General features: G+C 37.7%; 1 protein-coding gene across 1 annotated transcript in view; it reads left to right on the top strand.

Moving 5' to 3' along the window:
* ASB7 (ankyrin repeat and SOCS box containing 7) overlaps positions 1-16,397 on the top strand; it is a 53,755-nt gene that overhangs the window by 3,674 nt on the left and 33,684 nt on the right. The window contains exons 3-4 of the mRNA XM_037832906.1: positions 3,757-3,879; positions 5,808-6,069. Coding sequence (XP_037688834.1) covers positions 5,859-6,069 — 211 coding nt within the window. The 5' untranslated portion in view covers positions 3,757-3,879; positions 5,808-5,858. The remainder of the gene's footprint in view (positions 1-3,756; positions 3,880-5,807; positions 6,070-16,397) is intronic.

The raw sequence follows: 16,397 nt of genomic DNA, 5'->3' as shown, positions 1-16,397 counted from the left end.
CAGTTCCAATTTGCATCACTTAATCAAAAATGTGTGGACTTTTGGTGAAAATAATATGCAAATAGCTATTAATGACTAATCACTTATGCCGAAGGAAACTGGGGAAGTGTGGTAAAATTTGGCGAGAATTAATTTTAGACAGGTCTTAAACATATTTTGTTTTAAGGTTATTTTATTTTTCACTCTCTTCTAAGACTATAGACTTCTTTTTTTAACTGTGTGAAGTGAGAAGTTTTTGTTTTAGCTCAATGAAGTTCACTTGGTATCTATATGGATTATTTATTTTAATTCTTAAATATGTAGTTTCTAATACGATGAATAGTACAAAAGTTTAGAAGCCTGGATTGCTTTCCTTGAGTCCCATGTAGAGTGGAAAAGATGAATTAGCCAAGTTTAAAAATAGTATTAATATTAGGCTAAATGACCTTCCCATATAGAAATGATAGATTTGGAGAAATGGTTCATTTTGATACATGATTCTGAAATCTTGCTTGATTGCATGCTTTTATCTTTTTCTTGACTGTGAAACCTGGAGTGGAATTTGTAAAGACTGCCCCCTCGGAGTTATCAGTGGTTCTGAGTCCATAAGTCATCATTATTTTAAAATAACTTACATTGAACATATTATTTAGGCAATTACCTCCTTAGCCACATTCCTTTATTTTACAGGTGATCTTCATGAACTGTCATATTTTAGACTTGCATTCCCTGAGGGGAAATAGGCTTTTTCCATTCTCATTCTTATCTTTTTACTAACTTTGTCGTTTTCAGTAGCCATCTCTACCACTTGACATTGTGTTTACTTTTCAAGTTCAGTAGATATTTAAAATTTTTATTTGTACATACACAATAGCTATACTTTATTAGGTACTGCTCTCATAAAACAACACCAAGAGAGAAACTTGCTTTGGACTCCTGATATATTTTGATAATAAATCATTGTCCTTCATAATTACATACGATGTAGCTGACCTGTCAGTGTGTCAGTGGTGTGTGTATGGTGTATGTGTGTGTGTGATTTTTTTCCTGTAAAGATCACCGTACCAGGTACATGTAAGTAGTGCTTTTTTGGGAGGGTGTTTAAACCGATGGTTGTCATTTATAGCACTTGGTGGTGTTGGAAAAGGGAAAAAAAACCCTTAAAATTCTAGGATTATTTGATTTAAGTATGCAGAACTTTTTATTAAAATATCACCCACAGGTCCTACCTGTGGCCAAGTTCTAGCACTGGACCAAGCATGTCAGGTCTTCAGTAGGCATTCGGTTGTCTGACATATCTCATTTGGAATTATCATGGGCTGCCATCGTTTGTACATCTTTCTTGTGGTGAGAAATAATTTAGGTACTTCATTTAAAAATAAGACACATTTTCTTGATATTATCAATAAATTAATAAATACCATTTTATATTCTCCTCTACTCTCAGGTCTTTGGTCCTCCTCCCTGCCGCCCCCACTGCCCCCATGGAAGAGGCGATGGGTGGAGGGAAGCCACCATCGCCAAGAATTCTTAAAGGCTTGAAACCATATGGGGTCATTTCTGTTCCTCTTGGGAGCAGGTTGCTGAGGACACTTAGAAATAAGGCATCCAGCATTTTTCATTCTCTAGATATACCTGCAGCTCCTGTGGAAAATGATCACAGGTTCTGTTGGAAATGCTTGAGGCCCATCTTTGGGGCCTTAGTTTACATTTTTTAAATAAACTTGGTTGCAGTGTAAGTTTAGATTTATAGAAAAGTTGCAACAATAGTACAGAGCTCTCATATACGCCCCACCCCCAGCTTCCCTCTTATTAACATCTTACATTGATAAATATTTTATTACAATTAACAAACGATACTAATGCATTATTATTAACTGCAGTCCAGACTTTATTCAGATTGCCTTAGTTTTCACCTGATGCCCTTTTTCTGGTCCCAGACCCCATCCAGACACCACATTACATTTAGTCATCATGTCTCCTTTTGGCTGTGACAGTTTCTCAGACTTTTCTTGTTTTTGATGACCCTGACAGTTTTGAGGAGTGCTGGTTAGATATTTTGTAGAATGTCCCTCAATTGAGATTTGTCTGATGTTTTTCTCGTGATTTGCCCCAAGTTACGGGTATAAGGGAGAAGGACCACAGAGGTGAGGTGAGGTGCCCTTCTCATCACATCATATGAAAGAAACATACTCTCAGCATAACTTATTGGTGGTGTTGACCTTGATCACCTGGCCGAGGTAGTGTTTGTTAGATTTCTTCATTGTAAAGTTTTCTTTTTTCACCCCTTTTCCTCTTTGAAAGGTAGTCACTTTGTGCAGCCCACACTTAAGGATCAGGGATTTATGCTCTACCTCCTTGCAGAGAGTTGTCTAATTACTTGGAATTCTTTGTCATGGGAGGTTTAGTTTTTGTCCCCCATTCATTCATTCATTCATTGATTTATAACAATGTGGACTCGATACTTATTTTATACTTTAGGTTACAATACAGTACTACTTTATTTAATTGCTCAAATTATTCCATCTTTGCCATTGATAGCTCTTTCAGTTGGCCCTTCTGTCTGACTGACATATCCCTATCATTGTGTTTCAGTTGAGCACTTCTTTACTTTCTGGCAATACAAGATACCCCGGGCTCATGTCGCATATTTCCTGCTTTAGTCTTAGAATCATCCATGTCTGTAAGGATGATTCTCCTGCAGCTTGCCCTGTAAGAGTTGTTCTGGTCATGTCTAAATCATTTCTTTAGAAACAGAAATTCAAATTTTACTTCCAAGTGAAAATCGGCAAAACCTTTGTCTTCTTTGAAGAAGTTTGACAAAAATAAGGTGCTAAAAAAAGGAAAGAGTAGAAATAGAGTACGGTAATTTGGATAGGCTGAAAATTCTGTTGTGCAGCCAGCAGCACCTGTGAGTACCCCTTTTGCCCACAGCACATCAGGTTGTTAGGGGACTGACCTTTCCTTGTCTGAAGGGTGTCTGTGGTGGAGGATTGGTTTCACTTAACAACCACTCACAAGAGGTGGCAGTTCCTTCCCCATTTCTTCTTCCCAGTAATTGCTAGAGTGATTGTGGTGTGTTGTGTGGAAGTCAGTTTCTTTGTATGCGTCCTTGATGGAATTCAATTGACATGGACAAAGAGTCCTGTTTTTTTAGTGGTAGAGAGTCTCTTCAGAACTGATGTGGGGAAGCTGGCAAGTCTTGCTGTTGTATTCACCTAGTTTGCTGTAGGCATAACAGTTTCAAAATGATTAACATGATGCCTTTAGGGCATAAGAAGAATGAGCCAATTTCCTTTTAGTGTTGGACCTTATCATCTACTGTATTGAATGCACACACATTCTCACATTAGTCTTGTATAAAAAGAGCAAGTGACTGTGTCAGTTTGATAATATTTCAAGTCTGAAAATAAGCAAGTCTGAAAATATATTCTGAATAGAAGAAAAAGAATCTGCTTGCATCTATGTTCCAAATGTGTGATTTATTCATTTCTTTGTTTACTCTTTTAAAAAAATATAAACACTAAACAAAAACGTCCTTTTCAGGAAAAAAGAAAATTCCTGAAAAGAAATCATATTAGATACTACCTTGAAGATTAAATGTAGGTAATGAGATTGTTTTCTTTAAGAATTGATCTGAGGTGTTTTTCTACTCTAGATTTTCTTTTTTAAGTGCTGGAATTTAAGCTCATCAAATTGTAGATTATGCCGGCAGCTAGGATTCTTTTTTCTTTTTTGAGGAGTTTTCTTATTATTTATTTTTTTTTTTATCTTTAGGTTAAGAAAGCTTGTTTACTCTGCAGCCTAGACACACACTGAACCCCCTTCCTCATGATGCTGTATGTGCACCATGGTTATTAGACAATCCATACATCAAGAGAAGGGACACTCTTCCGAAAGGTAAGTGTTAGAGCTGGGCTTGGCGTCACCCCTGCAGTTCTGGAGGGAAACCTACTCAAGCTTTTATTTTTCTCCTTTAAATCAGCTGCCATATTCTAACCACAGCTCGCCAAAAGAAAATCCAGGTTTGTTTGACATTGTTTGAATAATTTCCTTGTATGGTAGACCTCATTTAAGTGCAAAGACAATCATCCCATTAAAATAAAAGCTGTTAAAGGTGATTATTATGAGCATATGAGCATATAATAATAGGTTCAATTGATTTCCTTCTCAAGATCATCAACCTTTTTTTTCTTATAGCATTAAAAATCAGCAAAAAACTTATTCCAAAAGGATTCTTGGTTTTAAAATTTCTAAGACAAGTGACTTTGGTGGCAATTGAAAAGAATATAATTAAGTGAAGAAACGGGGAAATCATGTTTATTAAAATTGTCAGGGAATCTCTCATTTCCCAATTTTCTCTGAGGAAATAGCTATTTGTAGCAGTAGGCTATTTTTTTCTTAATTACATCACTTAGTAGTATTACTTATGAATTTGTAATGATACTATTTTCTATACATAAAACAAACTAGACATTGTACTGTTACGTTGTGATGATTTGACCTAAACTAGGCTTGGTACAATCTATAATGAGCAGTTTTACAAGATAAATTATTATTGGTAACAGGATTTTCCCAAGATGTCTAACCTACATATGAGAATAAAAATGTCTTTAAGGAGCTTTATCACATAAGTTTTTTTATTTTTAGAAATGGAAGCTACTAATTAAGAGATGAATCTAATCTATTCCTTAAAATTAGCCCAGATGGAATGAATTCCTAAAAGCTTGTTAGTTTAAGTTTCTATATGTACTTGAAGCTTAAAAAATGCACTAAAGCAGTGTTTGTACACAGACACGTAAGATGTAAATTTTCACCAAATCAATTTGGACTTTTCCTATTTGCATGAAGAGATGGTCTCATTTTATTTTGGTTTTGAGTATATACCCCTTTTGTGACCTAATAGAGAGTGTAGGAATTCAGTATACTACTTTTCCGTTAAAATATTTTTTTTCTTGTGGTTATCCAAACAGGTTGTTTTGATTCTTACAAATATTAAATATTTTACATGCTCTTGATAGTTTGAATATTTAGAGTGAAATTTTGGAAAACCTGAAATTAGAAAAGTGAAAAAAGAGGATTGGGTAACAAAAGAGGGATAGTAAACGTAACTCAAATGACATAAAATGGGGGAGGATAGAGAGAGGAGCAGAAATAAACAAAAGAAATGTGACTGTAATCCAAACATTTTACTCTAATATATTTACCCCCTCAACTCTCCTCTTTCTCCTCCCTGTCAAACCTCCCATCCTTGGACCAAAAATAAAATAAGGTTGAATAACTTTAGGGAATCAGCTTCAAGTTTTTTGCCTTTTTTTTTTTTTAAACTCCTTCTCATAATGTAGGATCAGGGTCTTTAGCTTTTGTAGTCTATGAATTGTCCAGTTATGAAATCCTTGAATGGTTTAATACTTAAATCTTAGGGGTGCATCAAGTAAATCAGAACTTCTACAACAGTAGTCATCTGACCCATCTTCTGCATTCCATCTTTTAGCTGCCCAGCTTCACCTCCCATGTTACCCAGAATCACACTGTTACGTTCATGGATCCTTTGCTTTGAGTGTCAAAGGGCTACAGAAGAAATGTCCTTTCTTGGGAGTTTTGAGATTTATGCCTGGCTTTCTTTCTGCAATCCTTTAAGATCTTAGGGAAATTAAAGTTTTGGTCTTAAAAGATACGTTTATTAATATTGATTAGTATTAATTAGTTGTGGTATGAACTGTTACAACTAGGGTTTACATGATTTAGCAATGGAAAATTCTGTGATATTTAGTGGACTCAGTATCAGGAGCCAACTATTCTAAATTTCATGCTTTCTGTCTTCAAAGGCTGATCCCTGTGACCTAATGAATCCTTTGTAAAAAGCGGACTCAGCTAGGATGTTACACCACCATTGCCGAAGGAACCCTGAACTCCAGGAAGAATTGCAGATTCAGGCTGCAGTGGCTGCTGGGGATGTTCACACAGTACGGAAGATGCTAGAGCAAGGGTATTCTCCAAATGGCCGAGATGCTAATGGCTGGACCCTGCTTCATTTCTCTGCAGCAAGAGGAAAGGAGAGATGTGTTCGAGTGTTTCTAGAACACGGAGGTAAGTTTAGTAGGGAGAAACCTTTTTTCCCCGAGTAGAAACTTAAAATGAAATTACATTTAGTTTAAAGTGGGTGTGTGTGTGGAATTTTTAATGCTTTCCTTTCATTAGTACTCAACATCTTATTTTCTCTTCTTTGTGAAGATTTGCTCTAATTTCCCTGAGTTTTGTTTAAAACCAGATTGTTTGAAAGTTCTGTTTGGTGAGTGTTCTTTTTTCCTGTAACTGTAGTTTATATACAGCCAGGTTTTTCCTCCCTTATTTCAATTTAGCTACCCTTAGGTTTGTCTAGTTGCTTTTGTTTCAAAAGCAGAAGTGCCTGTGGTACCCACAATTAGGGAATTGCACAAGTTTCCCCCCACTGACAGTTGCTCAAGCAGACAGACCTAGCCAAGGCCCTTTTAAACATTATAGCCTACTGATACCCTATCCTTGGAATTTATCTCTTTTTTTGAGGTCTCCTTTTGTTATTATTGTTTGAGAGCACGATTTTTCCAGAATTGTACATAAGCTCTCTGAGGTCTAATTTTATTTAAATACAGGCAGTTGGAAACTTCATTTGACATTATGTTTTTGCTTGGAAGGACTCTCCATTCCCATAAATTTTTTTAAACTGTAATTTGTCCTAACTTAATCTACCCTTTCCCACAGTTGAATTTCAATTTACTTTATTTTCCTAAAGATGGATTATGTGTATCTTATCATTGATACCCACATTTTCTTTCTAAATTGTGTAAAGCAGCTTTGTTGGGGTTCAAGTTATATATGTGCCGTTCTGGGGCCTTAATTGCTCATCAGCCGTAATTCATTTTTATTTCTAGTGTGTACTTTGTTAGAACAGCCAAGCTTCCTTACAGAATGAAGTACATAAAATGTTAGAAATTGCACAGCTCTCAGATATAAATACTAAGGATGTGAGCATGGACTAATTGCAAGGTGGTGCTGAATCTGAGACTGGGGGTAGGCACATGGCCAGGGGGCCCTGAAATGGAAATTATAGGCCAGAAATAGTTGACTTTTTGCCAGGACCCAGCATTCGCTGACCTGTGCTTTCTTTATAGCTGTCTTCTATCATCCCTGCCTCTCTTGCTCATAATTCATTTCACCTTAAAACTTAAGCTATCATCAACCCCAGTTTTCTGACTTTAATAAGGAAAAATATAAGAGGAATGCCTGGAAAAGATATGAAAAAACTAAAAGGTGGGTCTAGGATTGGAACACTTAAAATTCTGGCAAAGTAAAATTAAGGTCAAGATCAGAACTCAAAATCACGCGTCCCTGTCTGCCAGCCTCACTTTAAAAAAAAAAATAATTAAAACCAAATGTTTGGTTACTCAGGTAATACATGGATATTATCTCCTTTAAACAAAACAATTTCTCAAAAATTATAAATAAAGTCAAAGTCCCCCTTGACCATCTCCCAGTCCTGGTCTTCGCAGCCCTGATCAGAAGTAACCATGGTTTTGAGTTTGGTTTGTGTTTGTCCTTCTGGATCATCTGATACTATTTCATATACTCAGAAAATATGAAGTATTATGTTGTGTGTGTTTTTAACATAAATGGTGTCTTAGTGACCATATTATCCTACAACTTTTGTTTTTCACTGAACCTTATGACTTGAAGATATTTTTATTTCTGGGATTGGCAAACTTTTTCTGGCCAGATAGAAAATATTTTAAGCTTTCCTGGCCAGTGTAGTCACAGCTGTTCAGCCCTGTGATTGTAGTGGTGAAAACAGGCACAGACAATATGCAAACAAAGGAGTATGACTGTGTTCCAATAATACTTTATTTACAAAAACAGATGCAGGGCCGGATTTGGCCTTTGGACTACAATTTGCTGAACCCTGTTCTACAGCTATATGCCAAGTATCGTTTCTTTGTAAGTTGTCTAAACAAGTCTTTGTGTAGGTGCCGTAATAACTAATTTGTTCCTCATAAAATGCTGCCTTCTCATTAAGTGCATTCAGGGTCTGCCGATGTTTTGCCAGTTCAGCTTTTCAAGAATGTCTTATATATATGCAGGTATATATATGTGTATATACATAACAACTTTATTGAGAAATAATACTGCCATACAATTCACCCATTTAAAATGTACACTTCAGTGCTTTTAGTATATTCAGCACCACAAGAGTTTGGTTAATTGCTAGAAGTGCAATTGCCAAGTCAAAGAGATGTAAAATTCTTTTTGATGGATTATTGACAAATTGTCCTCCAAAGAGGCTGTGTAATGCTTATGTCCTTACTAACCAGGTGGGATGGGGCCCTTTTCTCCATCTTTGCAAGGAGTATGTAACCAGATGATATGCTCTTCTCCTTGTGTGATATGCTGCCTTCTCTTTCTTTTTTTTCCAAAAATGACATATACAATTAACAAGACTTTGCAAGACTGAGCTGTTTGCCTTTTTCTTCTTGATTTGCAGAAATTGTTTTTATGTTTTCCTTTGTTATCTGGTGCAATGATCTCTCAGTTTTTAGCTCTTTCAGAGTTGATGTTGTTTGTTGTTGCTGACCAGAAGTCTACATTTTAATGAAGGTGAATTTTATTATTGTTTCACTTTCTGGTTTGTGCTTTTTTTGTCTTGTTTAAGAAACCCATCATACTCTAAGGTCATTATTTGCCTATATTTTCTCCTAAAAAAATTTGTGACGTTTAGGTCTTTATCCAGATTTTAATTTTGTGTATAATGTGAAGTGGTAGGGGGTAGAATGTCACTTTTTTTTTCCCCCATAAAAATTTTCTCTTCTCTTCTAAATCTTTTCTTCTCTCACTGCTGGCACTGCTGGCTCAGATACCAAGTTTTCATACATGTGTAGTTCCATTTCTGGTATCTATGGGTCAGGATAATCTTGTCTTAATTACTTTTGCTCTGTAACAAGTTCTGATATTTGGTGGGCAAATCCCCACCTCCTTATGGCTGTCCTGTCTATTCTTTACTCTTCACACTTCCATATTCACTTTTTTTGCCATTTTTATAAATTTTTAAAAAATTGTGGCACAGTATACATAATATAAAAACCATTTTAACCATTTTTGTATGTACAATTCTATGACATTAAGTACATTAACAATGTTGCATAACTTTCACCACTATCCATATACATTTTTAAAACAACAATTTATAACATTCCGGAGAAGTCCTGCGTTTCTTCTTGTGTAGTACCTTTTACCTACTCCCCTTACCCTTGCTGAATAAGTTTCAGGGAGTATTTTTCCTAACACATTCTGAGTCAAGCTGAAAAAGTTAGCAGGACAGAAAACTGCCTTCTCCCCCTATCCCATGGCCATGTGTGATGATTAGCCTCATTAAGTATCCAGCCCCAGAGCTGCCTTCTGATGTCTAGACCTGTGCATCCAGCTGTCTCTTCTACTCTTCACTCTGATAGCTCATGGACATCATAAGCACAGCACCCACTGTGGAGTTAATGGCTCCACTGTCTCTGATTGCCATGTTAGAAATCTAGAAACCATCCTTGACACCTGCTCCCTCACCTCCTATAAGATCCATTGCTAAGTCTTGTTATTCCAGTTCCTAAATACTGTAGTTGTAAAATCTTGTCTTTAAGTTGGAGACCCTGCTCCTGCCTTGTGCAAGGTGACATCACCCCTCACCTGACTGATTGCAGGAGTCTCCTGCATGCCTGCATCCAGTCTGAACCCCCTCCAAGCCAGTCTCCAAATCATGTCATCTTTTTAATATGAGAGTTGAAATATTTCCTTTTAAAAATCCACTGACGGCTTCCCGTTTTTCTCAAGAAAAAATTCAAAGTCCTTAATGCCATCTACAAGGCCCTGCAGTCTGGCTCCTCTTACCTTTCCCACTTTGAAGATCTTGGAGCTGTAGCCCCCCTGCCTCCTCCAACGGTATTCCTTCCGACTGTCTGAACTCAGGAGCTTTTGCCCAGGACCTGCCTGGGTCCCCTCGTGCTCACCCCTCCCCCGACCCCTTTGCCTTGGCCTTTGCACCTTGGCCTTTGCGCCTTGTCCATGGCTACTCTTCCCTCCCAGCTCACTTACCTTTCCTTAGAGAAATCTTCTCTTACCACCCAGACTAGGGCACATTCCTCTGTTTGATAATATTGGTGTCCCTGTATCTTATTGTTGCACCTTTCACAAGCATAGTGAATTTTCTTGTTACTTTTCAGTTTAGTATCTTTATCTCCAGTTAGTCTGAAGTGTCATGAGGGTGGAGCCTATGTTTGTTTTTGTTCCCAGGGAGTGAGTGAAAGAGTGAGAGAAGAAGGACTTACATGATAATTGCTCCCCAGTCTCGCAGAGGAGACTGCACCTTTCTTTTATAAAATAATGATTAAAAGTGAGTCAGCCCTATGGTGGGATTTAAAAGGTGCCTGAATTCCTAACATCTGCTCTTTTTGTAAAATCACCTAGTTTCTTTAAGAGCTTGTAAACTCCCAGTGAGACTGGCTGCTTCTGTTCATAAACTTATTTGTGACTGACAGTAAACTGAAATGAAGACAAAGGTCCAAATAGAGGAGTGAGTGAAATCACCCAAGAAACAACGGTGCACTTTTTCTCTCTTTCTATGTCTGTGTGTATGTGTTTGCGTGAATGTATGAGAGAGAGAGAGCGATAAAAAATACAAGGAAAGAGAATTCATAGAAATAGATGAGGTAGCCACTTGGTCTTCTATAAGTCATTTATTCATATCTTTATCCAGCAGATATTTATTGAGCACTTAATATATGCCAGGGTCTGTTCTAGCCACTGAGATACAGAAATGAGCAAACTAACAAACTAACATGGTGCCAGCCCCTTGGCACTTCACAGTCTAGTGGGTAGATTGATTTACAGCCAAAGTTTTTGAAGTATTTAATATATACCTAATTCCTCATAGTAACTCTGTGAGAGTAGGCACAGATTGTTATTTTTGCCAGTTCCCAACTGAGAAAACCGAGGCGCAGTATAATTTAAGTGATTTTTAGCCCAAGGCCATTCACTTTGTAAATAGTGGACCTGGGATCCAAACCCGTTTCTTAACTGTGATTCTGTTTTGCCTGTCAGAAACAGGGTAATTCCAAACGAGTGAGACAGGTACCAGGTTTCATAAGGACCCCTCTCACTATCTGCTGGCAAGGGGTGGAGATGGTCAGCAAGGAAGCCTTCCTAGAGAAAGCAAGCTTTGAATTGAGATCTTGAACGGCAAGAGGCAGGGCTGGAGAGCTGGAAAGATGGAGTTGTGGAATTATTACAGGCAAATAGGATACTGATTGTGAAAGGTTATAAGAGAGAGGGAGCATGATTAGTTTTAGAAACTCAAAAGAGCTCAGTGAGTTTGGAGCACATCCAGTGATTTATTCTAGGAACAGTGCTAAGCTGGTGAAGCATTAGTAAGAGAGGGTTAGAGAAAACGGCCTTGTGTTTTAGGAAGTTCACTCGTTCTAGCGTGTGACTGTACTGGAAGAGTCCAAAACCTAAGGCAAGAAGAGCAGGTAGGGGGGCTGATGCCTGGTGAGGACTGTGGTCTTGTTTCTTTCTCTACACCCCGTGGTGAATGCCTCTTGACTGTATGCCTAGTATGGATGTGCCAGGCACTGTTCTGAGGGCGGAGAACGCGGTAACAAAATAAAGTCCCTGCTGTCATGGCACTTCCACTCCTACTGGGGAGAGACAGATGATAAATAAATGCACAAGATTTGGTTGTAATAAGCACCATGTAGAAAATGAAGCAGAGAAAGGGGATGTTCTAGTTTGCTAATGCTGCTGGAATGCAAAACACCAGAGATGGATTGGCTTTTATAAAAGAGGGTTTATTTGGTTACAGTTACAGTCTTAAGGCCATAAAGTGTCCAAGGTAACACATCAGCAATCGGGTACCTTCACTGGAGGATGGCCAACGGTGTCCGGAAAACCTCTGTTAGCTGGGAAGGCACGTGGCTGGCATGTGCTCCAAAGTTCTGGTTTCAAAATGGCTTTCTCCCAGGACATTCCTCTCTAGGTTGCAGTTCCTCAAAAATGTCACTCTTATTTGCACTTGAGATATTTGTCCTCTCTCACCTTCTCTGGAGCAAGAGTCTGCTTTTAGCAGCTGTCTTCAAACTGTCTCTCATCTGCAGCTCCAAGTATCCCTCTTGGCTGTAGCTTCTCTTCAAAATGTCACTCACAGCTGCACTGAGTTCCCTCTGCCCGTCAGCTCATTTATATGGCTCCACTGATCAAGGCCCACCCTGAATGGGTGGGGCCATGCCTCCAGGGAAATATCTCATCAGAGTTATCTCCTACAGTTGGGTGGGGCGTATTTCCATGCAAATCTAATCAGATCCAAAACGTCTGCCCAAAGAATATGGCGTTTTCTGGGGGACATAATACATTCAAACCAGCACAGGGGATAAACAGGTACAGGCTGCTCTTTTAAATAAGGTGTTCAGGGAAGATGTTGAATGTGACATCCGAGCCCTGGCCTGAAAGAAATGGAGACCAAGAAGCCATGAGTATCTGGGAGAAAGGTGTTAGAGGTAAAGGGGTCAGCAAGTGCTGCAAAGGCCCTAGGAGGAGATGGTGCTTTGGGTTTTGGACAAAGAGCAAGGAAGACAGTGCAGCTCAAGCAGAATGATGGGGTGAGGGGAAAGTGGGGTTCAAGAGACAGCGTGTTATTAGGTCCTTGAATGCTCAGCAAATGACTTTAGACTTTGTTTTGAGTGAGAATGGGAAGCCATTGAATGCCTTACAACCAAAGAATGATATGAACTTTAAAAAAGCTCATGTTGGGTCTCCTGTGGAAAAGAGATTGTAGGGGAACAAAGGAAAAATAGGAAGACCTTTAGAAAGCTTCAGAATAGTTCCAGCAAAAGATGATGGTGGCTTGGTCTAGATGATGGCAGTGGGGATGGGGGCAAGGGGGTCGGGTAGGGGGCGGGAGGGTGTGCAGTTAGATTCTGGGTATATTTTGAAAGTGGAGCCAACAGGATTTGCTGATGGATTGGCTGTGAGATGGGAGTAAAGGAAATCAAGAATAACTCTTGAGATTTTTGACCTGAGAATCAGGAAGAAAAGAGCTGCCATTTACTGAAATGGTAAATATTAGGAGGGAAGCAAGTTTCTAGGGGAAGGTTAACCAGATGCAATTTTAAAAAATGAGACAGTTGTTTAATACAGGCCATTCAGTGAACTAGAAGAACTAGAAGTTATTTCAAATATATGAAAGGGCCAGATTTAGCGGCTGTCAGATATATTCACCTGCATAGTCATGCCACGGGTAGGCCATCATAATGAAACTAAGAGCTGAGAGCCTGCCTGTGACCTTGCAGTATGGTGAGTGGTGATAATAATGGTTACACAGGAGAACCTGATGGGAGAGCTCTGCAAAGCCATACTAGCTACTGCTGTGGGGAACCCAGTTTCTCCAAGATGAGCAAGTTTGAGTTGGATAACTGGTACTGTGTTTATTTAGGGGAGGAAAAAAAAAAAAAAAAAGTAAGACACTCTCTGGTTTAATCTAAACCTGGGCAGGTGTGGCTATTTAAATTGAAATTAAAATGAAGTTAAATAAAAAGTTCAGTTCTTCAGTCACACAAGCCACACATGACTATCAGCTACGTATTGGATAACAGATGCAAAACACTCCCATCAGTGCAGAAAGTTCTGCTGGTCATCGCTGACTGATGATGTTAGGCTGCTTTATTTTCAAACATCCTATTTCTAAAGGATGAAAACTTCTAGGGTTTTGTAGTGTCCAAAAGTATTTTAGTTTTTTAAAACACAAATAGGATTCATGTTTCCAATATTCATAGCTGTGTACAAATCCTAGTCATGTTTCTGACCATAGCAGTGCACTATTGTAGTTAATGGAGGAAGAGTATTATGACAGTGGGAATTATAAGAAACTCATTATTTTCCCATTTTGAATCTTTCTAAAAATTCCAAGACCATGTTGAACTTTTCAAGAAAAGAAGATAAGGAGACCATTATCTTGGTGCATTCCTTTATCTTCAGATTCCATTAATCTGCAAATTGACCTGAAGTGCAGTTCTCAGAGCTCTCCAGGCTGTCTGTCCCGGAAATTCCTATAGGAGCCTGACAAAAGCATCTCAGTTCTCATTTTGATAAAGTGGATAAAATCCTCTAGGTGGAGCACATGGACATAGGTAAAAGAGATAAGAGAGTAATCAAAAACATCCAAGATAGAATAGTGATAAACTATTTTTAGCTTTTCAGAAATCAAATATTTTGGAAATAACACCCTTAAATGTGACGAAGGTAATTTGAGGGTGGGAATTTGTGAGAGCACTTTTGGAAAGCAGTTTGGTAGTATGTTTTAGAGTCTTTAAAATGGTAGATCCTTTTCCCCGATAATTTCCACTTCTATTAATCTCTCCGAAGGAAAGAATCTTAAATGCAGGAAATACTTTCTGTATAGAATTTTTACTCCTCATATATAATTTAAAAAATGAAGACATTCTCAATCCCCAAATATAGAGAAAAGGTTAAGTAAATCAGAGTATGATTACAGTTATATATAATTTCTAAAAAATGTATAGAAGAAAAGCTGAAAGTCATCAGTGCTGACAGTTGTTATTAGGCAGTGCTGTGTGTGGGTTTTTTTCCTTGCAGCTTTTCTAAAATTTCACTTTTTCATTAATGAAAGAGTATTATTTTTGTAGTGGGGTGCCTGTTTGGAAAGAATAGCCTATGACTTTCCGACTCCTTATTTTCTGCTCACTGGTTAACAAAGTTTTAGGTGTTTGTCTACATTTTTTTTTCTGAGTCACTTTTGCTTTTCTTTCCTATAATAGTACTTATGACCTAATACGTAAGTACTTTTGAAACCTCCAAGTAGCTCCTGAGAGCATTTTTACTTAGTTAATGGCATTTGGTACTTCCCAAAACTTTTAAAAAGAGTAATCACATATGAAGCAAACTAAGGTACAGTGCTTATACATGGGCAATTCCCACTATCAAATTGCCTTGACTTTTATAAGAACTGTAAAACAAACAAATCAATAATTCAGGCCCAATTTCCATATCACTCTGCCTGATGACAGAGTTACCATGCATGATAACAAGCTTGATTATTTTTGCATTTCTAATTTTGTTAAGTACAAAATAAATGTATTTATTTTCTGGAAATAATTCTTACATAATTATGTTCATTAAAAAGTGTAAATCACCCTCCTTCCCTTTTCCCCTTTGGCAGTTTGCATTTTTGTTTGTACCATAGAGAAAAATCTGAAAGGGCATATACTCCAGGCCTTTCTCTATGGCACAAATCAATGTTTGTTTCCTCAAAAACAGTCTTTATTCTGCAGCTTGCTTTATTCTACTCAACTGTACGTTATAGACATCCTTCCAGTTGATCACATATGGAAATACCTTAGGAAGGCCTTTCTCATTCCAAGATTATAGACATTCTTAACTGTATTTTCCTTTCGTATTTCCTCAATTTTATTTTTTAAATATTCAGTCTACTAATCTGGGTTCTTTTTTGTATATATGTGTGTATGAATGCTTGAAAAGTATATTCTTCCTTTCTGTAAAATTCCCACATATTAATTCCTTTGTTTATTCAGTAGGTGCTTATTTGTCATTTATCATGCTACAGGTACTATTTTAGCTACATGGATCTAATTCTGGAGTCTTTATTCTGTTTCACTGGTCTATTTGTCTCTTGCTGTGCCAACTCTCTTATTTAGTCTTACTTTAAAATAAGTATTGCTATCTCCTAGGTAAGTCCCCCTTATTTTTCTGCCTTTATACAACATGTTCTTGGCTAGTCGTGTACTTTTTTTCATTCAGATATATTTTGGGGTTAGCACAAAAATCCTTCTAGGATTTTGTTTGGATTATATGATTTTACAGAGTTAGGAAAAATTGAGTTTACTCATCCAGGAATGTATTAAATATCTCCATTTATTCAGACCTTTTGATCTCAAGAACATTTATTTCACAGATATTTATGGAGCATCTATCATCTGTAAGCTACCATTCTAGGAGGTAGATGGTATAGCATTGGACAAAATTCACAGATCCCTGCTGTCAGAAAGCTTTTTAAATCCATCTCCCTAGTGAGAGGAGATGGATTTTAAAAATGGAAAAACAGATAGATATATCTGGTAGGAAATGTGCTAATTATATAAGTAAAAATAAAGCTGGGACTTATTCTTTTGTTAGTGGCAACTGGATCTACTCTCTCAAGGATAATTTAATACTGCAACCAGCTATCTTAAAGTACTGAAGAATGAATAGAAGAGGGCAAATTCTATTCAGGGGCCCACAGTCTAAGGAGAGGAGTTACATAGAGTGAATGCCCTGTTTTAACTGCTTTTAACTTGTAGGCAGGAGCAGTTGGTGTCATGTCAGGCAGAGGCGGG

The sequence above is a fragment of the Choloepus didactylus genome, chromosome 4 (assembly GCF_015220235.1).
Source record: "Choloepus didactylus isolate mChoDid1 chromosome 4, mChoDid1.pri, whole genome shotgun sequence".
NCBI classification, from domain to species: Eukaryota; Metazoa; Chordata; class Mammalia; order Pilosa; family Megalonychidae; genus Choloepus; species Choloepus didactylus.
Note: the sequence above shows the minus strand (reverse complement) of the source record. Positions and strands in the feature narration are given on the sequence as shown.